Source organism: Astatotilapia calliptera, chromosome 12 (genome assembly GCF_964374335.1).
Source record: "Astatotilapia calliptera chromosome 12, fAstCal68.1, whole genome shotgun sequence".
Taxonomy (NCBI): domain Eukaryota; kingdom Metazoa; phylum Chordata; class Actinopteri; order Cichliformes; family Cichlidae; genus Astatotilapia; species Astatotilapia calliptera.
In genome coordinates this window covers 3,636,967-3,660,508 of record NC_137433.1, presented here as the reverse complement: position 1 = coordinate 3,660,508, position 23,542 = coordinate 3,636,967, and the positions used below count along the sequence as shown (strand labels likewise).

Genomic DNA, 23,542 nt, shown 5'->3' with positions numbered 1-23,542 from the left:
CCTCCGCCTCCTCCTCTTGCCTCGGCCAGACAGAGCAAAAGGCCCGCTCCTACAGTGAAAACTTACATAAAAATGAAACAGTCTCTCACCTGCTGCATTCTGAATGCCGGAGAAGGGAGGAAGGATGGGTGATTGGAAAGGGAGCAGCAAGGTCAGGGGCAGGGGATTGAGGGCGGCTCAGGCATAGTGAAGTAGATGAGAGAGCATGTTTGTGTTCGCCTGAGCAGCTCTCCTCTGGCCAGGTCAGTGTAATGTATCACTAACCTCGGCGGCCAGCCTGACTGTTTGCAGGCTCTCACCCATTAAATAATAAATGGAGGTTGACCCTCTGACCAGCTAATCAGCTTTTCGCCCCCGTTGAATCAGGATATAGTGGAGTTAGATAGAGAGTGTGGCTGACTGGCTAACAGGCAGGCTAGATGACTGCAGGGCAGACGTGACGCTGGGAAGCATAAGGGCTGCAAAGGCTCCATCCAGATCAGCAAGCTCTGGAATTGAAAAACAGCCATCACCGCTGTGGAATCTAAGCCTGGTGAAGCTCACGTCGAGTACCTAAATTGATTTGTTGACTAATTCCAGACAGGAAATGTTTTCTTTATCCGCAAGACCGATATTCCTGCTGTTGAAATAACAGTTTCTGGTATCGCCCCCATACTTTCATGTTTGAAAACGAGCCGTCCCTTATACCTCTTTCACTTGTTGAGCTTGAAGAGAAGCTTACATGTCTCTGGATTTGTTTTAAATATTAAAAAGCATGAACTCAGAGCAGGATACAGAAAGCAGAGAGATTAGCTGGCACTCTGAGTTCAGGGGAATAAAATCAAAACATGACTTGTTTCCTTATCAGTCTGTGGGCTATTTCTGTAAACAGCCATAGGGCAGCTTATGAGTGATTTGTTTTCAGAGAAAAGGGCGATATTAATGTTCCCTTTATTGATAGTGTTAATGCTGTTTGTGCAGCCATCCTTGTCGGAAAGATGAAAATAAATAGGGGGAGCTCAGCGGAGATAAGACACGTGTTTAATTATTAATTGAGCCATTACTGACAGAGATTGCCTTTTTTGATTTAAAGCAGGAAGGTCTGCTTCAGGGACAGAAAAAGCAATTACAGAATTCCCAGTTTGCACCGCTGCTGCCCATCGTTCAGCGGACACTGCAAGAGGGAAGTGGAAGGAGACAAAACGCTCCAACACACGCATACATCCTGTCACACTGCGCTGTTCCATAAATTATTTTAATTCTTCTTCAATATTTATGGCTTTTTAAATTATGATTACACAGTCATGTACTATTCATGTAGAGTGGCAGACAGTCAAAGGGACCAGTCCACATTACCCACAAGCCCTCTGTGGTCTGGCACCTTAAAAAGCTGACTGGATGGAATTTGGTTTGGTTTCGCATCATTCAGCCAGTGAAATCAGACTGTATCGCCTTTTACGAGCTGCCTGTTTTCAAAGACTGTCTTGATTTTGTATGCGTGGCAATTAGCTGCCTTGTAAAGTCATTTCTGGTATGTCATTAAACCCCCTGTGCACTCTGCGGCCTCTGTTATGTCCATTAGAAAAGCGTCTGCTCTGTGCAAATCGCCCAGCGGGCATGAATATTAACTCTGCCTTCCTTTAGAGCATTTGATAACTGCTGGTTAAGTTTCATTCTTGAAACAGAAACTCTCTCTTGTGTGTGTCAGCCGTGACACGTCAGGATGCTTGACACCTGTCAGTCAGTCCTATCGCTCCCTGTCATCTGTGTCAGTCAACCCATGGGTGGTGATCGGCTATTGTGAGAGAAAATGGAAGTCACGTTGAACGCTGTATGACTAGGCTCCATTGTGTGCCTCTGCGTTCATTGACCGAGTATGGATTCAGCTTTAGCTGTGGAGTGGGAGCAATTACAAAATCACTAAAGGCCACGAGGGAATTTTAGGATACGTTGTCTGCGTTTTGGCTTGAACGCGGACAGACGCTGTTTCTCATCTTACATGTTAAGTCAGAGTGAAAATAGTGCAAATTTCAGTGTACTTAACATTACAGCCTCGAAATCCCCCAAATATCTTTGGGGTTCAGTACAAAGAACAGCTTTTCAGTGTTGTCTCTTCAGATCAGATAAACTATTGTACCTCAGCTACACACACATAGCATTGTGTATACTTGCTAAAACAAAAAAATTGCCATTGTTTTGACAAAACTGGTTGATTTATTATATAAATGTTAACATTCAGACCCTGCAGAGAATTTAATTTAAGCAGCAGCAAACTAGCATGCTGAAGCTAACCGCAGTAGTCATACTTTGGTCTGATGCGTCCCCCGATGGCCAACTAGCACGGCTCAGGTCGAGTCTTGTCTCAACAGAGAAAAAACATAATAAATGGATGTAGGCTCAGTGGTTTTTGTGGCTGTTGTTTTTTTTTCCAGAGGAAGAGAAGAATATAAAGAGGATAAGTCCATACAGCAGCAGCAGCTCTCATCACATCTTCTATCTAATCTTAATCCTCCTCCTCCACCAAAACAACAGCCAGCTGCATCGTGGAAGGCGTTTTCATTGTTTACTTATGAGAATACATGACCAGCGTCTTATCACAGCTGTCAGGCCTGAAATGTAAAGCGTGTCGCCTGTGATCACTTGCAGGTTTTCTTGTTTTTAATCCTTCAACTCCAGTCATTCTGCTAGCGAGAGTGGGTCCTCCCCTCCCCACATCCCCACACCCCACCCTTTATTTGTTTGAAGATCCCAGTTCTTCGCTATGTGCATTTTAAGCTCATCTGTGCTGAGAGGTTCAGAGCCAATGTTGTTTGCAGATGAGGCTGTAACACTCACTGACAAAGCCAGATGGTAGGCGATTGTGGCCAAACATGACACTTGGATAATGTACAATCGCTGGCAGGGGGACATTCAGCAGCCTAGATGGATATTACGAACATGCTTGTAATGCATTGGGATCAGTTCACACAGCTTTATAAAGATGGGAAAACCATCAACAGGAACAAAACGGATGTAAAATGCTCCAGATTCCATGAGAGACGAAGGACGTCCAAGTATCAGAAGAATGTGCCAGAGAATTTAGGGGTGAAAGGAGGTGAACCCAGTAAACACGATCCCAAATCCAACAGAAGTATCGTCCTGCTGTATAACGTATTTCCCGAGTATAACCAGATGGGTGGTCCGCCTCCAGTGTTTGTTCGGTATTCATAGCCCCTTACCTTTTCACTGGTAGCATATTAGTACCCATGTTTCTGTCAGTGGCTTATCAGAGCCACTGTGTCTACAAGTAAAACCACAGGCTCGGGCTAGCTTGAGTGAGGGTTGGGTCTGGAGAGGTGAGCCTAGCTATTAGCCTAGAACTCAACACATGGTGAAAGATGTAACCCGATACGCACTCCTGAGAACAGGCTTGTGTTTGCTTGTGCATTTCACCAGGAAAGAGCAGCATTAATCGTCCCAGTGTTTGTTAACAGACAGGGAGTAATTCACTGAGACAGAGCGCCCTGCGTTTTGGACAGTTCAGAGGAGGTTAAAAAAAAGGAACATGAACAGTGTGGTCTCCTCCAATATTCAAGCGGTCATCTGTTTGGCTGTTGTTTTTGGCTACCGGTGAATTCCCTGCACTGGGCCCTGGTGGTGGGGCCCCTAATGACCTCTGACTGACTCTAATACCCCATTCAGCTGAGCATGGGCTCCAGCCTTTCTGGCTGTTGGGTTAGTACTGCTGTGTTGAAGGGTGAGCAGCAGGACTGGGATTTCACTGTTGTTTGCTTTGGGAAAGAGCAAGAGAGATTGTTCCAATGTCACACAACCCACGGAGAGATGTGTACAGAGGACTACCAGCAGTATCGACTGGGGTTAGGCTGATATATGTAGTGTTGCTGACATTTTCCTTTTGTTAAGATCAGATTTCCCACCTTTGTATAATGCTGTTTCTCTGATTTAACATGTACTGTATAGCAGATTATTTCCTAGATTATCATCAACAAGAATTGGGTGATTAAATCGTGTATCAGAGCTATTTTAAAAATAATGAATAAAATAATTTTTTCTTTCCTTTTTGGTTCATATTTATGTAAATTTTCAGGGGTAAATATTCACCTTAAACATGGCCAAAGTTTAAAATTGCCTGGTTTCAAGAAGTGGAGCTATCCTAATTTGTTCATATCAGGTACAAAGCCCCGCCCATAAAGATGGCTTCAAAGGTCACCAAAACTCATTGTTCCAGACTTTGTATTAACTGAGGGACTAAACTGTGAGATCACTGTGAACTTTAAACCAAGCAAAGACTAAAACAAACAAACATATGGAGTCAAAAATATTATAAATGTCCCGTTTACACTATATTTTAACAGTTATAAGAGTGACCATGTCAAAATATTGAAATACTTGACAAATTTGTGAATATCTTGGCATTATTAGTACAGAAATGTAATCTTAAAAACAACTGGTAGCGCAACCTATTACAAGCGATCTGCAGAGTCAGCCCAGTGTCATCAGCACTGATATTTACTTTCCAAAGAGCACATCTGTTAAAGCCTAACTGTGACCAATTGCATCAACATCACGCCTGCCTGTGTTTTTGGAAAAGATCAATATATGGTTATCTCTATCACTAATGATACAGTTATTGACTCATCAACTGTGCAGACAAGTGCCTCGGGCTCCTTATCAGCTGTGGCACACTGTATTAGTGTGTCGGGCTGGTGTAGCGCCGGCCTAATCCTGGTAGCAGGTGCCACTAGAGCCGAGGTAGAGTGGTCATGTTTTTCAGGGACGATGAGCCATCTGGGTCTTGATACTTTATGGTGCTTAAAACACACTCTCAAGTGTGACACTCCCAGCACTTACCTTTTAGCTGCACACAATAATCTAAGCGCTGGCTGCTAAAGGGAGCGAGGAGGCTTTCAGGAGAATTTACAGGGTTTGATGTGGTGTGGCGCCTCCACTTCGACATGGATTCATGAAACAGTCAGACACACTTGGCGGTTTGATTTTGATTCCTCCAACTCCGTCAGTGTTGCTTTTGTCATATTCTGTCTGAAATATGTCGAGCAGAAAGAAAGCCTGTTTGGTTTGGTTTTTTGCCTTTTTGTGCCAGCAAACCTTGCTCAACACTTTTCTGGGGCCCTGTGTTGTTTTCTTTTCTCTGTTCTTTTTCTTTTTTCCTTCCCCTGGTGTCGTCTGTTTCATCTTGCGAGTGATTTGGCTCATTTCAGAGTCCAATTTCGCTCCCGTTTTACCGTGCACCACCCCTCTCCTCACAGACATACTCACATTCACACATTTCCCCAATCTGACACGCTGCCTTCACACTCCAAACAAATCAATTCTTCACTTTCCACACTTGGAACACCAGAGTGAAATGCTGCCGCTCACAGCAGCCCTGCAAACACGCACACTGTTGTTTCTTGCCCACTAGGGCTAAAGGAGGCTAGATTCTTCGTGTGTGTGTGTGTGTGTGTGTGTGTGTGTGTGTTTGTTGTTTAGGTGCAGATGAGACGATGCTGGGTTTAGGTTAGCAGCAGCCTCAAAGGTCAGTATCCAGGCCTTGTCTCCATTCGTTTACTTGACACGATTCTGTACCCTCTGCTCCCTCTTCCCTCCCCTCTGCCTTATTAACTAACCTCTCTTTTCCTCTTTCTCCCCCCGGTCTGGGTCACTTTATCCCTCTTCCTTGGCCTCTAATCAAGAATGATGAATGAGGTGCAAGGAAGGACAGCGAATGTTTGTGAACCTAATACACCCTCCAATTGTCACTCTTGTTGTGGCGGCAGTGGGGAGAAGGAGGGTAGTGCTTTTGAGAAGGCTTTTGTGTGTGTTTGTCTAACTAAGCTGTGAATGAGAGCTATTTCAAACATCTCTACTCCAGTCCTTTAAGTGTGTCATCAAGCCTTGATGTGTAATTTATCGACCCCCCCACCCAAAAAGCAAAAAAAAAGAAAAACGACGCTCGAGACTAGACTTAGGTGGTTTTTTGTTTTGTTTTTTTAAGTATTGGCTTTCAGATATTACAAGCTCTGACTATTATAGGAAGAAAAGGTTTGTAGCTCATCGGAGCACGGCTCTTTTGGCATGTAGTCTTTAACAAGGCAAAATGGCAGCACTAGTGCCGTCCTCAGCAGCTGCTGCGTCTCCATCTGTAAGCCTAAATACCCAGCAGCACTACAGGAGCCGTGCAGCAGTGGGATCCTCCTATAGAAGTGGCACCGACATGACACCAGTGACTCTATAGTGGACAGTGTGTCCCCGCCGGGGGGGCTGCTGCTGAAGCTCACTATCTTTAGACAGATACTCCGCTGGGATCTTAGGACCAGATTTCATTTACGCTGAAGATTATTGCAGTGATACTGACTTATCAACTGGCATAAGAGTGTAGAAGTTGGTTTTAGTTATCAAACAATATTTTTGATAAACTAGCATTTTCAGTCATTATTGCATCAAAATGCCAAACAGCTGCGTGTAGCTAGTTTGAAGTTTATGGCACTAACAGTGTATGACTTCACCAGTGCATTTGGAAAATGTCAATTTTCTGCACTGAAAAAAGTACATGACACATTATTTACTTTGAAATGTTAAACTTGGAGCAGTAGTTATGTTGCAACTGGTTGCATATGACCGTAAATGCAACAGTGTTTTGGTTTTAAATTCCTGTGGCATGCTGTACGAGTACAGCTAGAGCATCGATAGTGTCTTGAATGTTTAGAGAAGCAGTATCAACGTGTAAGCATGAAAAGACAAAGAAAAGTGCTGTCTGATGGATGGTCTTGCTATCTGGCTGTCACTGATGAATGGATATTTGTTTTTAGCCATTCCCACTAATGTGATACCAAGACTTTAGAACATTAGTTGTCTCCACATTTTTGGTTGTCAAAGGGTATTATTAATCTTCTTTTTTTTTTCAAAAAAGATGCTTTATTTGCATGAAGCAGGTGAGTAGCTCAGGCACTATCTCAAGTTAAAGCACAGCTTGCAATACTCATCCACTTTATCTCAAAAAAATGCACTGGAAACGTGATCTGTCTGCAAGGATGTTTGCCCCACCCCTTTCTCTGCACTAAACTGCAACGGCTGCATATGTCACAACAGTGAATGAGGTATGGTGAATGGTTAGGAGCTGTCAGCTTCCAGTTGTTGCTTTGCTTTCAGGGTGAGGAGTGAAAACGGAGATGGAGGAGGAGGTAAAGAAAAACATGCTGGCTCTTTCAGCCTACTGTCATGCCACTTAAGATTTGTTGAAGGATTTTCACCCAACCGTTTCCATCCCATTGAGAAGTAATCAGTACGGCACTGAAAGATAATATTATATCCACTTAGATGCATGTGGGCTTCATGCACGTTCATACATGAAATGAAGCTGGGAAACAGTGGGTCTGTTTACACTGCTGCACACTCACTCCCTCCATTTCTGCTTGGACTTGAAGCTTCCTGGCAAAAAGCTCCTTGTCTTTGTGTCTCCTACATTCCTTCTCGTCCTCTCTTTCATTCCTACCTCCTTCCCCTCCATTCTCTGCGGATTATGAGCCAGCTGGTAGGCTAATAGAGGATGCTTTCCTGCGGGGCACCAAAGTGATACTGTTCAGGCAGTATGGAAGCTTAAGTAAAGCTGACACGCTGCTCAAGAACTACAGCCCACACTGAGCTCCACAGAAGCCTGTAGAGAGATTCTGAAAAGGTCTTTAAGGTATGGGAGACACAGGGAGGCTGCCGCTGTCCTCCCACCGCTGAGCTGTGATGTGGGAAGCAGGAGTTAAGTCCTTTATTAGTAGTGGCAGCCGTTGTCTCCAGTCACCTCGATAATTGCGGCACCACGTCCACTGCTATAATCAATTGAGACAGCTGCCGCTGCGGCGTTCAAGTCCATCAGGCAGGCGTGTCATGCTAATTAATGAAATGATAAGGCTAGTGCTTTCAGCGTCGCGCAAATAACTCCTGAAGGCCCCCCTTCTCTTTTCAAGACAAAATCTAGCCTCAAAGTTCAAGTTACCCCTCCCGTTCTCCCCGTGTTGGCTGCCTGTCCACTGCGGCCCAAAGGGGAAAAGGGGTCACAGAGGTTGGGGATGGGTCAGTGACAGTGAAAGGGGTCAGATTTTAGGCTGGCAGGGTGGGCCGTGTCAGAGGAGCCATTAGACTTGAGTTTTTCTGTTGAAAGTTCCAAGATGTCTACCCTTTTATTTCGGAGAGCCCAGTGGCACTGACCTTAGATGACCCAGCAGTGTTCATAAGGAGCTGAGACTGATGGCTTTCCCAAAGCACATGAGCTCTGCTAGACACATCTTGGGGGAGGGAGGATCCTGACAGAAAAGGAAGTGCGAGCGTGGAGACGCCTTGCTTTGCAGCAACACATTATAGCCAGGGGTTAATGACAGTTTAACATTGCTTTTGGAGCTCCGCTGGACCGTGCATGATATAAAAGGGTTTAGACAGTCAACATCTCAACCTCTGTTGTTTCCACACTCACTCTTTTCCCTCCAATTTAAAGATGTACTCGTTTGCCTCGCATCCACAACGATGGCATATGTGCCATAAGGGATGACTGGCATATGTGTCCTGCACCATATGGCTCGAGATTGAATTGGGATGTGATATGCGCAGGAAAAACTGATTCATCTCTCAGTTTGAGCTGCCAGCTCTGTGAAATGAACATTAGGTTGTCGATTTATGCCTGTGCTTTGACTGTAAACGTGTTACAGCTTAACACCCATCCCCATTCTGGTGCCATTCACTCCTTGGTGAGCCGCGGCAAAGAGACAGAGAGAAATAATTGAAACGTGTCAGCTGTCCCCACTCTTTAGCTATCTTGGCCAGCTTTCTCCTCTTACACCCACCCTCCACCCCCCCCCCATTTACATGTCCCAGAGATTTGCAAAAATGTCGCCTTGGCTCCCCTCGTTACCAGTTTGGAGATGCTCGAGGCAGATTAAATAGTGTGAGGCAAAGCAAGCCGTTGCAAATTTCTCCTATGATTTTATTATTAGCACAATGATTCAACACTGCTCAGCCCTTCTGTTCCTCTCGTACAAAATCATTTTGTTGAAATCACCCCGCCTGTTTCCTATGACTGAATACCTCACGGCAACGAAGTGTTGATTGGCAAGACTGCGGTTTCCTGCCTTCTGCCAGTATCTGTTATAGCCATCTTCCACAGTCACTCACTCATGAGCTAAGCCTTGGCTCTGTGCAGATTGCTTGTCTAGAGAGGTACAAAAACCAAATCATTGTGAGCTCAACCGTCAAGAGCAGCAGAATATCCTGTCAGCCAAAGCCAGCGGGAGACGCATCAAGGCAGTATGCATCCTCACATACTGTCTGCAACCTCCAACGTCTTTCGGCGGATATGCTGCTTTATTTAAATATCTGTCTGTTCATGTCCTTATTTTATCACTGCCCTGACTGTTTATGCTTTGGCAAAGCCATGAAGGGAGTGAACCGCAGTGTTTGCCTAGTAAATGAGAACACCCAGTGGCCCTAAGCCCCCGACATCCCCTTATCATTGGGATACTTTGCATATTCTCGTATCTAATCTGAAAGGGCTTTTTGCATACAGGTTCTGTTTCCCTGGCTGTTGTATATACTGGTATCAGTGTCAGCCGTGAGCAGGTAATTTATGTAACACACTCATTTGCATGCACAGCATTAGCTTGCTGAGGGTTTTAGTTGGAAACCAAATGAGAATTTTCTCTAGAGCCCTTGTTTCATTCATGAGGTTGCAGGGGCCATTTGCAGGTAGCCAGGTGTGTATTTAAAATAAAGTAGTTAAACAAGCTTCAAAGTAAATGATTTCTAAAGATGAGGAAATGTGTGCAAGGCTTTTCTTCTGGGTTTCTAGTGCCAAGACACCTTAAAGGAATCTCTTGCTCACGGGGAGTATGCCATGCACCAGCAAGCCACAGTCCAGCTAAGGGCCAAGCAATTCCAGACTGGTCCAAGCCATTCCAATCTGGGCCATCTGGCTGTGTAAAGGCCACAGAGGACCAGATCAGTGACAGCTCTCCAGATGTTCCATAGGGACACACAGGGTCACAAGTTAAGGGTATCGAAGGCAGGAACAGCTGTGTAGCGACACCATGTTCACCTCAGATTCCCCTCTGGACACATCAGTTATTACCAACAAATCCCAGTGGCTTGTTGTCCGTCTGCTACCTTAGTCCCTGCATCCCTACGCTCCACCCCTTCCACTCCCCAACCCACGGTATAGCATACTGAGGCACGTGCACACAGGGCGAGGCCCAATTCCCTCGAGTAAGCAACTCCACGAGAACAACTATAAAAAGATCAATACTGGGATGAGATGTCATCTGGTGAGCAGACTTGCCAACACCCCCCTAGGGAATGTCCCTGCGCCCCCCCACCCCCCAGTGCACTAACCCAGCTAAGGGGAGAGGGGTGCCACCCCCACCACTGGGCTGCCCTCCAACCTGTCTGACTCACCCAGACCATCTGCTCAGGTTTGCAGGGCAGAGCTTCAGGACAGCACTTTTTTTGCGCACTCGTATGGCATTTGTTTCACATGATCGCCTGTGGCTGGCCTACTGTTTTCCTCAGTATGTAATTTCAGGGAGTATATTACATATCCTGCGGAAAAGAGGAACAACTTTGTGTTTTGTTTTTGCAGCTTAATGAAATGCATGACAGTCAGCTGACAGTTGTGCAGTGTTGCTTTGCATTGATGGGACCAAAAAAACATAACAAACAAAAAGTCTTTTTTTTGTGGTGGACGTTTTTGGACTTCAAAGCTTCTGTGCTAGCATTTTAGCCGCTGCCATTTTGTTCTTATGGCAGAGTGCTAAGTTATCAGCTAAGGCTGGAAAGCATGGTTAGCTAGCTACATTTACAAACTGTATGGCTGCACGTATTTTACTCAGCAAAACTAAAGTACTATCTTGTGTGTGCCACACAAGAAGCCATATTAAACTGAATTTTAAATTCAATTAAAAATTCTGCAAATGGCACCAACAGCTTAAACACAGTGATGCAGTCCAGCCTTTGGCTAACTTAAAATAGCAGGAAAAAAAGCCGCTGCAGCTCCCTCTGGTAGCACACCTGCCAGTCAAAGCAGCCACACCCTGACTTTAAACCTTACCAGTAAACAGAAGTGCAAGTTCTAGAAAAATATCACGCAGCATAGGGTTTTATGAAGGAGTATGACGGTGTCAGAGTTATCATGCATACATATTGTATATTTTTCAAAATGGTAGATAAACCTATTAAAAAAAAGGTCAGTTTGCAAACAATAAAAATCTATTGGATAATGCAACTCTTTTTCTTTCTCCAACAAACCGGTCTGGTTTTCCTCACTTTGTTCTGCCCTTCACTAAAATGAAGTTGCATGTGTTTGCCAACAGTAAAAACTTGTCCATGTGCCATTCATTCGTGTGCACGTGTGGGTGTGTTTTATTGTGCGTGCAATCGTATATGTGTGTGTGTGTGTGTGTGTGTGTGTGTGTGTGTGTGTGTGTGCGCGCGCGCGCTTGTGAGTGTGAGTGAGCTTTCAGAGGGATTTTAATGAGGGATGTGTTGGTCTGTGCCGATCGCTGCCTCCATTAGAGCCCATTAGAATCATCATTAAGATAACCCGGCGCTCGCTGTGGCCCTGGCTTAGAATGCGAAGCCCCCACCCCCCTACCTTCCCTCTATGGTCGTAGTGAGACTTCCTTCAGTATCACTCGCCTTGCATTATGTCTGGGAAAACTGGTTGCCATGGCAACATCACCCAACAGCGACATTTTGACTGTGGATATTTGCTTCTTCTCCTCCGTTTGTCTGTCTGTCTGTGCCCGCCTCTGTGTTTTTGCCATTGAGTATTCCTCTTTCTCTGTCCCCGTAACACCGAGAGTCTGACAGTTTAATCCAAGTCCCAGACCCCAATAAATCCGGAGGTCTATATAGGCCTGGACCCAGGAATTCATTTGAAAATTATGACACCATAGCCAGCCCCAGTTCTCCTATAAATGTAAGGAGTAAATGGAAGGGGAGCTCAACAAATAAAGAAATAAATAAAAGCCCTGCCTTGCCTTTTTATTGGCCTTTTTATGGGTGTTAGGATCCTTGAAAGATTAAGCAGGCTGTTAATAGGGCCTGGATATTCCATTAGTGGGCTGCATGTTGAGTTCTCACTGGTTTGACAGCAGCTCCCAGCTCTTCTCATTTTGTTACTGTTGAGTGTGCCCATGGATCTTTTTTAATTGAAGCACTGCTATGTCTTTTGACTGAAACCCTGCTGTATCTGAGCACTCGTAGCTTAGAGCCACCAAGAGGGCACCACCAAGCTGTCTGTCTGCCTGTCTATCTCTGTGCATGTGTGCATAGTTAAAATGAATACCAGCGGTAGCAGCTTTGATTAGCTCAGAAGCTACAGCAGTGATTTTGCTGTTGCAGTTGTCACACAAGCGTATCCTCAAGCTCACAATCTTTGCGGGCCATTTTCCTTTGCATTTAACTCTGGGAGAAGCACAAGATCACCAACTGGCTCGTCTTATTCATTAAGATTCATAACTGCTTTGATGCTGCTTTTTCTCCCACTTTTATTTGCCTGCTACAACAGCATATAATTATAGTCATTAAATTGCGACAGTCTAAGTACGAAAAGTCGTTGTTCTGTGGAATGCTGATTATAAAAGCTTCTTGTCTGTTGAAAAGGCCGCTGATGAATGGTAAAAAATGGGTTCGGAGTGCTTTCCTGTGGTTTCCCCTATCCCCTGAAAGAACAAGAAGGAAAGATAGAAAGATGCCAGAGAGGCCAAGATAAGGGGCCACGATCTCTCCTCACAACACAATTGAAACATAATTATTTCATGCCAGATTGTGTGCTCAGCAAAGCCCTGAATGGGGGCCGACATTTAACTTTAATTAGCTGTGATTTATTCATACTGACTGGATCGCGGAAAGAAATTGGATCATCTGATTATAGTCAAGCATGAAAATGACCTGATTAAACACTTAATGGAACCTAGGGAGAGGGAAACAAGAGGAACCTTGGGCAGAAGACACTGGGACAACATTAAAAAGGCAGAGAGGGAGCAGTTTTTTCATGTGTTAGATGTTACTGAGGCAAACGAAGATGAAGTTTAACATGTTTCTCCTTAAATTTTAACTGTTTTTTCCCCATTTCAGGTGTGCCAACGAATGAGAGTCCTGAGTCCAAGACTTGTAGCTCAGCCAAAGTCTCCGGTCTCCAGCGCAGCCAGGAGCAGAGCAACAGTGAGGTGCCTTTTGCACCTCCCGTGTCCAGCCCCACCCCGGCTTCGGCACCTACGGGCTCCCCTGCCCCTGCTGCAGCGGCGGCACCCTCAGAGCCTCCTAGGTTACGGCTTCCCACCCCGCCTCCTCTCAGTGTTAAAAAGGAGCTGCAACTTCCACCGCCCGTCCCTACACCTCCCCTGTTGAGGGCACCGCCCCACCCCCACCCCCACCCTCCTCACCCACACTCGCACCAGGAGCCTCGTGTTCTGCCCCGACAGCACCACGCACGGCCAGTGCACCACCCGTTGCCGTATAGCAGCCTCCACGAAATCAGGTATTTTTACTGGGGCTAAGAATTATGAGTATAAACCTGCTAAAGAAACCACACGGTTCAGCTGTGTTAGTGCCATATTCACCAACCTCAGTGCTGCACACTACCAGAAAGCAAACAGAAATTCAGTACCCAGTACTGTCTTCACTTTCACCGTCTCACCTTTTGTACCTGTTCACAGTGTTGTCTGGCAGACGCTAACACTTTCCTTGTGTTTCCTACCACTCTAGTAAAGACGATATAACCTGCCAGAACTTCCAAATTAATATGATCTAGTCCAATAGACAATTCTATATTCCACACAGTATTGACTGTTTTCATGTGGATATTGATTTTTCCTCCCTCACAATAACCAGCTGTCAGATTTACTGTTTTCATCGGGCAACACTGCAGTGCACACAGCATGATTTCCCATTTCACCTTTTCAGATTGTGCCCTCACCTCTTTTAATTCAATATAAGAAGCATTATTAGAAAATCAATCTTATTTGGTCAAAGTAAGCTGAACTTACAGCGAGATACCTACAAGAAAAAGCATCACAGTATGTGGATATGTATGTACAGTTTGTATTAACACCGTAAATGATGCTAATAGTGATTGCATTTTTTTTGTACCCCATTAAATCTTTAGCCACAGCAGCAGTCCAGTGGGTCTTCCCAAACAGCATTTACCCCCGTCCCCTCACCACCACCTGAGTGGGCTTCCGTCCTCGGCCCCTGCATTGCCTCTCTCCATAGCCAACCTTTCTACCTCGCACTATTCCTCCCTACGGAGCCCAGCCCATCGCCATTCGGCCATGTTTGCAACCCCAGCCACACTGCCGCCGCCACCGACCTTACCGACCAACAGTTTAGTGGTGCCCGGGCACCCCGCCGGCACCCCCTACCCAGGTAAAGCTGCGCACCTTAAATGCTGCACGGTAGCTTTAGCGGAGACGCAAAGTCCAAAGAAAAACAACTTCAGAGGGAGCAAAATGTTTTACATGAACATTTTTGATTCATTATTTATTCTTGAGATTAACAAAAGAACTGCAAACACTGTTGCGGTTCTACAGGACATTTTATCATTAGATAAGTTACACTTAGCTGTACAACTGTGTTCATGCTGCAATTGCAGTTGTTTAAAAATAGGATTTATAGATGCATAAAATACTAACCTGGCAAATATTGTTTAACCTACTACAGTTAGTCGAGGATTTTTATACCATTAATGGCACAAAAATGTTACATTGTTTGAAACAAGTCAAGTGTTTATGCACCATTTGCTGATCTGGTAAGTGCTCATTCTTTACTTTTTCTTTTTAAATAAAAAGGCTATTGAGTTATTCTACAACGCATTTATTCCTAAGTGAAGACATGTGAGGGATTTAGCCCTTTCTTAGAAGTTTAGTTTGTCCAGATCTCAGTATTTTAAATAGAACCAATATACCAGTGGTGCTGATCTATTAACTATTTGCTGGTATATCGATAAATTTATAACAGCTGATAAATTAAAATTCAAGTAAAGACGAGATGATAGAAATACTGTTAACACCATGTTATGAGTGTTAATACTTCATAGTTTGTTAACCAGAGACAGGTATTCCAAAACTGTATTGGCAACACAGTTTTGGAATACCACAACAACCAGCTGATGTGAGCAGAGTCACAGCAATCCACAAATAATGAGTCTTAGTAAGGACTCATAAATAACCACACATGATGAATGCTAGGGATATCTGTTTATGGTTTGTGTACTGGCTATCGGATTTTAAATCATCCGATATCGGTGCCAGTATCAGTGTCAGTTTTAAAAAAGGCTCTAATTATACATCCATTTTCCATAGTGCCTCAGCAAAGTAAATTGCAATGACAAATTTGCATTAATCTTTAAAGCACTCTATGCAGCACATGGGATATTAATGCTAATAACACAGTGGGCAGTAAGCACTTAGAGCTCATCAATAAACTGAAAAAAGTACAAAGGGTCTTGCATAGAAATAACTGTTGGGCATTACAGAGTGGAAAAGTATATTAAATGGAAATAAATACACTTGGGGTCCCTTCTTAGATGGTCTGCATTTCTAGTAGCACAGATATTAAATGGGCACAAGGACTGTAAGAGGGCTTGGATGCATCACGAGTAAATGTCATCTAACGATCAGACAGCCACCACGGTCGGAGACAGCACACCGCAAGCAGCCAGTCTGCAACTGGCACAGCTAAAATTGTGTTGCCTAGCATGCAAACACGAGTGATTTGTAACGATTTTTAATATGTTCAAAGATTCTATCGAAACAGGCGATCTCATCAGAAAAGAAAATGTCTCCAGACATGATGGGTGTCTCCAAAATAAGCAGTAAATATGCCAGTTGTGAAATGACTTTCTCATAGAGGGCAAGAGTGTGTGTGTTTTCTGCTGGGATGACTCTTGGTTCTTTCTTGTCTTTAGATACCAGCCTGTTGATATCATTCAACCAACCAATCATGTATTGCCAGCCTCATTCGGGGATTCTGATTGGCACATTGTCACAGGCAACTCTCTTACCACCACCAATGAGTCCCCACGTAGAAAACCCTCACAGCATGAGCTGGAGAAACAGAGAATGCCAGGTGACTATTTTCTTTTTTCTCTTCTACCCTTGTTGTGAAGACTGACTGGGCGCCCGTGCCTTTTTTTTTCTTGTGTCCCCCCTTCCGCCCCCCCCCCTCCTTTTTTCTTTCTTTTTTTTCCTTTTTTTTGCTTTTCTTTTTTTTTTTTTTTTTTTTTGGGTTTCCCCTCGCTCTCCTTTCTTGCAGAGCATGACCTCCTGAGGCAGGAGCTGAACAACCGTTTCCTGGTTCAGAGTTCAGAGCGGGGCCGGGGGCCGTCCGCTTCGCCGTTGGCCCCTGTGTCACTCCTGAGGGCCGAGTTTCACCAACACCAGCACATGCACCAGCACCAACACACCCACCAGCACACCTTCACGCCCTTCCCCGCAAGTCTGCCCCCGGCCGCCATCCTCACCCCGCCCACCGCACCCCCCATGGTGCGTACCCAAGCCAGAAATGTGAGGATAAGTAAAATAAGCTCCCGTAACTTCCCACCAACTCACCTGTTACCCCTCCCAATTTCCTCTTCAATCAACTCCTCCCTTTTTTTCTTTACCCCCAAATTTGCCAGTTTTGTCCTGTAGCTGTAAGAACCCCTCCCTTCAGAAAAATCTGACACTTTGAGTTTGAATTTTTAAAAGATTTTTTTTTGCACTCTTCCTGTGGACGACAAGCTGGAAGCATCACGTTTAATTGGGGCTGCCACCTCCCATTACACAAACACACACACGAGCATGTTTATTACACTGTCAATTTAATTGCTTCAAGTACACATTTCCATTATCAGCAACTATATTTGTATTTATTCAACAGATTGATGAGGCAACATGTAAAATGTTTATTTGTAATTTTAAATTAGCAATAGCATGTTCATTCCATTATATTTTCATTATTAACAGCGTGGTGTTCAGCCATGTGTTTTTAGCATGTTTAGCCGCAGCTTTTTTAAACGACACAACAAATGATAACATTTCTCACTTTCAGTATTTGATATGTTGCCCTTTGATTGTTTCAATTCTATTAACACATTTAAATATTTTATTTTGCTTTTATTTACATTTTACACAGCATCCCAACATTATTAGAAAGGACTGTAGAGTTTCAGTACGCTTCAGTTTTTATAGAAGCTACTTTCCTGTTTAGATATGCCTTTTCATTCAAAACAAAGGTACTAATAAGCCGATCTGTGTCTGTATGAATACATTCCTGCAGACTTGTGCTTTTATACATACATATATATACACAGACATATATGTGTGTTTGTGTAACAGGGACTTATTGCTGCGTGTACGTGTGTGCAAAGCCCAAAAGCAACCATACATTCCAATGACAAATTCAAAGCTTTTCTAGTGGGTCAGATGACCTCATTGCGGATAAAGGGGGGAAATGACATCATTGTAAAACTGTTTTGATAACGTTTCTAATTGCTTCCGTGTTTTAAATGCCAACAAGTCTGGAGGGAAGAGGGAGGGGCGTTTAACACTGGCAGCTCTCAAAATTTGTACAGAGGAAAAACGGTTATGACTATTCATCCATCATTTGAAATGCGCAGCAATCTCTGTCAGTCGAATCAGACGGCTCCCCATTTGTAGCTTTTTGCCATTAGTCTAATAGATCTAATCCATCTTGTCATGACCTCTGATTAAAAGCCCGTGGTCCCATTAAGGCCCAACTCCAAGATTATCCCCATCCTGTACATTAGAAATCAAAGCTCTGGTATTTATGGCGCAGTCAGATAAGCATAAGGGCCGTTTACATGATTCTTCGGTCAGCACACACGCTGTTGTCTGGTCTGCTGTTCATTCCTTACATGGAAGGAATTATGCGCTACACAATCCTCTCTTTGAAGATGAAAGAAGTGACCCCCCTCCCACCAACACCACCACCACCACCATCATCTCTTTTGTGTCGTTTCAGTGGGATTTTACACTGACGTTAATGTTGCTGTTGTGTATTTTGTCGTTTTCGCTGTTTTTACTTAACGTATGCCTTTCCCTCCCTCCTACCCCTCAGTAGCGATATTGCTTTCTTCTCCTTAGTGCTTAAAGAAGCAGAGTAATGATGATGTTGTGGCTGTTTTTACTGTTTTGCTATGAAAAGCTAGACCAAGTGTTTCCCAGCTGTGCATCCTCTGTCTATCTCTCTCACACACACGTTTTTTTCCTCCTGCTCTCTAGATGCCCCATGTCATTTCAACTATGTAACAGCCCTTGGCTAATGGCTGTAATTAATGAAATTATGAAGCCTCTATATTTGTTTATTGTTCTACGCCCTCGAGCAGCTGGCTTGCCAAATGGCATCGGTGAATGCCTGCCCCCTTGCTCCTGCCATGTCTTTGGACGAGAAATATTTTTAATTGTTATAGGATGAAATATTAAGCGTTAATTAGCCAAAGCGGTTTACTATAAAACTGTGACAGCCTCCATAAATTTTAAGGCAAGACTTCTTTTTTTTCTTTATTTGTTTTTTTTAACAAGGCCATAAAGCCGAAATCCCCTCTCCAGTGACAGACATTAAACAGGCCGCGCCTTCAGAAGCGCAGAGGAGCTGTTTAATGAGCTCGGAAGCTGGCTCAGCATTTCCTCTCAATGGGCTGTCTTTGATTCGGGGCCATTATCGCCCACAAACAGGGCCGCCGACACCATCGCCGCTGTTATTACCATTCTGCGCACAGATGTGATTGGACCTGCTTCACCAGACGGCCCCGTGTCCCAAACCCTGCATCTGCACCAGCAGCTTTGCCAGCTCCAGCCCGCCCTCCCTCCCCAGCCACCCCTGTCGCTGCACGCGTGCACACAGAAAATCTGATTCATACCCGTTCATTTTCCCATATTATGTAAACCCAAAACATCTGCGCCTGCCAACTGAGCTTTGAGAAAACACTCGCAAAAAGTACCTGCAAATGGTTTGTGTATTTACGGAATAGGAATAAGTTACTGTCACTTGTAATTAGACGTTTTCAAAATAGAGAGCTGGTATTGGCTCGCGAACAGACATACAAAGTCCTCATTCATGCTCCCTTCTCTCTCTTCCTCCCTTCTGTCCATCTCAGCTTACCGACTGCTTTCTCGTGTGCGCGCGGGGCATGATCGGAAACATTTTAAATGTAACCACACTGTTTTCATCTGGCAAATTCCAACTAAAATTATTCTGATAGGCTAAGTTCTGCCACAGAAACGGTTTCTTCACAACTCTGAGGTGGTGTCGGTTTCAAGCATTTAATCAGCTGAAATCCCATCTCCTTAAATCAGTCTCAATCATACAAGGCAGACTGTTCACACAGCTTCACATATGACCTCCGTGGTTTTACGGACTGACCCGCTTTTTTGTCTTTTGAAGTACAGTTTCCTAACACTGCAAACAAGTTACATGTCTTCTTGTACTTCCTTCCCAGATATACCATCGGGGCTTTTTGCACACAAAAAAATCTCAGCAGTCAAAAGCAATTAGATTCACATTTCTTCAGATTTTCCAGTGATTAGAAACAACTGGTCTGGCCTTAAAACTGTCTGATTCCTAAGCTGGGCCTCCACGCCCAATGTCTGTATGCTCAATTGAAAAATCATGCAGGCTGTCTTCGTCTTGGCAGTGTGCTTAAGCGGTTGTATTGTTAGTGATTTAACTGCCTATCTGACCACGCTGTTTAAGTAAACCCATGACCAGTTCAAGCCAGCTGCTTTACCCCGGGGCTTGTTATTCTGGACCAAACCCTGCTCGTTACCAGTTACAGATGTTGAGCATGTGTTTTTGCCTTTGTAATGTAAAAAAAAAAATAATGAGACCTTATTACCAAAGAAGGCTGTTGTATGAGGGATTTTGTTCGAGTATATCATTATGTGGACTTTTGTTTCCTAATGCTTTTCTTTTCTGTCTGTTCCAGTTCGACAAATATGGCCCCAAACTGGACAATCCATTCATCAGACATTCAAATGTAAGTTTTTTTGCACTAATTTAAATGTGTTAACAGTATTTGCATATGGCAAATCAAATATTTGACATATTTGAATGTTGCCTTGACAGCATTTATTGTGGCAGTGGCTTTGTGTGTGTGTGTATCTATATGCTTGAGTCTTGTATGTATGACTGTATGATTTTGTTTTGTGTCTCCCATCTTCCCCTTCCTCCCCCTTCCAGTTCTTCCCCTCCTACCCCCCAACCATGCCAGGCATGCCCCCGCTGCTCCCACACTCAGGACCCTTCAGCTCGCTGCAAGGAGCCTTCCAGCCCAAGGTCAGACCCGCATCCCTTAACCCACTGTCTACAAACAGGAGATTTTAAGGGAGCTTGAGCATAAAAGAAACTACAAAGTGTGCAGACTTTTACAAGAAAAACACTTTATAAGTGCGCAAAAGGAAAACAAAAATTTAAAACTGCAGGTGGACTCCTAGCCTTAGTCACGACAGGCCAAAAATAGGACCGTGATGTCTGCCTGTCCAGAAGAGCAGAAGGGAGGAGATGCAGGGGACGTCGAGGGGCGGGAGGGTGTGAGTCTGGCAGATGCTCAGAGGCTGTGACCTGAAGTAAGCCACCAATCAAAGCTGGCCTAAATCCGCTGGCCCTATTCCCAGAGGGCTCAGTGATGGAGGTTCCCTTTTGTGGAAGGCCCCTCCAGATGGTTCAAAGCACAGTTTTATGCATCCAAAGCCCCTGCTAAGTATTCTTGGAGACGAGCTTGGGGGGATAGAGCTTGGGAAGTATGTTTGTTTGTGGGGCCTGGCGACCCTGGTCACCGTGCAGAATCACCCGATCTCTAATAAGGCAATAGATTAAGGCCTGATTTAGACTTCTGCGGGGACTCTTTGTAGTGCTTACGGTGTAGCCTACATAAGTGGCGACATCGTTGGCGGCATTTTTGCTTGTATGTGGTGCGTTGTGTTAATTACCATGTAGTCCTGTCCTGGTGTTTTATATCCAGTGCCAGCTGATGGAAAGAAATAAAATGCTGGGCCTTTTGGTTATTTTGGGGGGGAGGGGATTTCAAACATATCTCTAGTTTTTCCACTTCGCTGTAATTTCCATCACGTTCATTCCCATAGTTTCAGCAATCTCCCTCCAGGTATTTCCTGACATTTGTGAGTCCTTTATATTGATGCTATGATTATAATTCCTTAAACCGAGATTCTCTCACTGATAAAATTTAAAAAGGTGGCAAAAAAGTTGCCAGAAACACGAATGAATCGATGATGCTGAACGAGCACATCATACTAGTTGTGGGCTGCATTGACCCGATGTATAGTTACATTTCTCAGGAGGTGCATGTCAGGTTAGGCCATGTGAAATGACATGTGTTTCCTGCTGGAGCATAAAACCCCAGGAACAATGTTGATCTAGGATCTTGTGCTCTGCAGACTTGAAGATGAAACGATTAGAGATGTGCTGCTCTGGCATAACTCTGAACTCTGGGAAGCATCATTGCAGTTTTACCTATATCAGCTATAGCTGTGCAAATACTTGGGCGTTAGCTGACCGTAGTGCAGCTAATTATCTGGGTTGGAATAGATGCTGGAGGGTCTTCGAGTAGTTTTGCAAGAAATTCGTCTTACATGCTTCCATGCTATCTCCATAACAGCACTGACACAAAGCATAAGAATAAGGTGAAAACTGGGATTACAGTAATCTTCTTCATTCTCTCAGGGGATATTTAAAAAAAATAAATGGAAAAAATGCAATTAACAGTGTTCTACAGAGGACCCTCTTGAGGATGCCTGAGACCCCCTTTGGGAATTATTATATGAGGTCAAATTGTTTTGTATTGTTGTGCCAAGTTCAGTTTCTTTCTTTCCCCATGCAGATGTTACAGATGTGGTTGATCACCATATATCTTTTTGTCTTTGTCTTTCTCTGTCAGGCATCCAATCCCATCGATGTAGCAGCACGTCCTGGAGCAGTGCCTCATACACTTCTGCAGAAGGACCCACGGGTAAGCATGAGACCGAGAGCATCGCAGCCACTCTGCTCATATTCCTTCTGATGATAGCCACACATAATCCAGTGCATATGTCTCAAAGAGACATTTCTTCTCATGCATTTCAGTTTTACAGTTAGTAGTATGTGTCTTTGTTGTTTGTAATAATGATTATCTGTTTATCCATACAGATAACAGATCCATTCAGGACATCTGTTAGGGTAAGTAGATGCCTTATCCTTTCCTGTTAAATGCTTCATCTCTCTGGCCAGGCCACAAAGTCTAAAACCTTAAAATTCTTTAACAATTCTCGATTAAGCAAATGCAGGGTTTTGGCTGCATTTACGCTTAGCTTTGAGGTCTGTATTGGGGTTAGATATTCTTAATATGTTGCCTGGTTGCAAATTCTGATGAGTTCCCACTTTGTAGTTTGGCCAGAAAAGCTCTATGCCAGAATCAATTTTTAGCTCCCCATATCAAAGCCAGCAGGCTAACCTCAGTTTCTCTCTAAATTTTTAGAAACCTGGCAAGTGGTGTGCAGTGCATGTCCAGATCGCATGGCAGATCTACCACCACCAGCAGAAAATGAAGGTGCGTGAGACAGATAGTAATGTTTTTAAGGAATCTTGCTGTCATGTAAAGCCAGATACACTATATTGGTTATGGAAAACGGGCCAAATAGCTAACTTATTGAAAACACTACATGCTAGAGCAGATCGAGCTGACTTGGATCTTTTGTTTGGGTCTAAACGTAGAACGATCACATGATTGGAAAGAGGCAGAAAGCTTTAAAAGAAGCAAAGCCCAACACATGAAGGCTCCACTTTAAACATATATTTTCTATAAAGGTTCTCTCTGACTCCATAAGAGAAGGGGTAGATGGTAACAGTAGCACTCGGTATCAGACGCAACATGTGAACACAGAACAGAAATGCTTATACGAATTACTCCTCTCACTGACAGAGGATGGTGTGGCCTTGCCATGGAGATCCTCTGCTAATGCCACTGGCCCTGGGTGTCTCAGGCTTTTCTTGGGCCCAGAACCCCAGTTGCCAAGGATTTTGTTTCCCTAATCAGCTTACATATATTTGTTATAACACAGCTAGTCAGAATTGAGAACATGGAGCCATTGTCAAAGTCTCTGTCCTTCTCTGAGCTCTCACCCAGTGTAGCTGACGATCGCTCACGCTCACTCCCTTGTTGGAAATGTTTCGTGCTGTTGCGTACTGACCTAATTTTCTTTGTCTCCTTCTCTGCTTTTCTACAGCAAATGCAGCTGGACCCTCACAAACTTGACATGAATGGGAAGCTGGACCTGTTTAGTCGACCCCCAGCACCAGGAGTCTTCCCAGGGTTCCCGTACCCTCACGATCTGGCACGACCCCTCTTCCCCTCCACAGGTTGGTCAAGGCTCAAAATACCTACCAACATATTGAAAACACTCAAACTTCAAGCCTCCTAACGTCATTACTGCCTTTATGGAAATTAACATTTTTAACAACATTTGGAAAAAACACTTTTTATTTTCCCTCTCGTGCAATGTTCACATAATTATAGTGCTTTGGTAGCAAGTGT

General features: G+C 44.1%; 1 protein-coding gene across 13 annotated transcripts in view; it reads left to right on the top strand.

Annotated features, from left to right (window-relative positions):
• The window catches only part of fbrsl1 (fibrosin-like 1), a 285,663-nt gene that overhangs the window by 256,183 nt on the left and 5,938 nt on the right, over positions 1-23,542 (top strand). For 6 of the 13 annotated variants that reach the window (XM_080309338.1, XM_026188505.2, XM_026188508.2 and 3 more), the window contains 9 exons: positions 13,093-13,495; positions 14,123-14,382; positions 16,270-16,520; positions 19,943-19,993; positions 20,197-20,292; positions 21,911-21,982; positions 22,159-22,188; positions 22,487-22,558; positions 23,235-23,367. In XM_080309338.1, the coding sequence (XP_080165464.1) occupies positions 13,093-13,495; positions 14,123-14,382; positions 16,270-16,520; positions 19,943-19,993; positions 20,197-20,292; positions 21,911-21,982; positions 22,159-22,188; positions 22,487-22,558; positions 23,235-23,367 (1,368 nt within the window). Of the gene's footprint in view, positions 1-13,092; positions 13,496-14,122; positions 14,383-15,922; positions 16,084-16,269; positions 16,521-19,942; positions 19,994-20,196; positions 20,293-21,910; positions 21,983-22,158; positions 22,189-22,486; positions 22,559-23,234; positions 23,368-23,542 lie in introns of all 13 variants that reach the window. The other 7 variants (XM_080309340.1, XM_026188511.2, XM_080309337.1 and 4 more) reach the window with 3 other exon arrangements.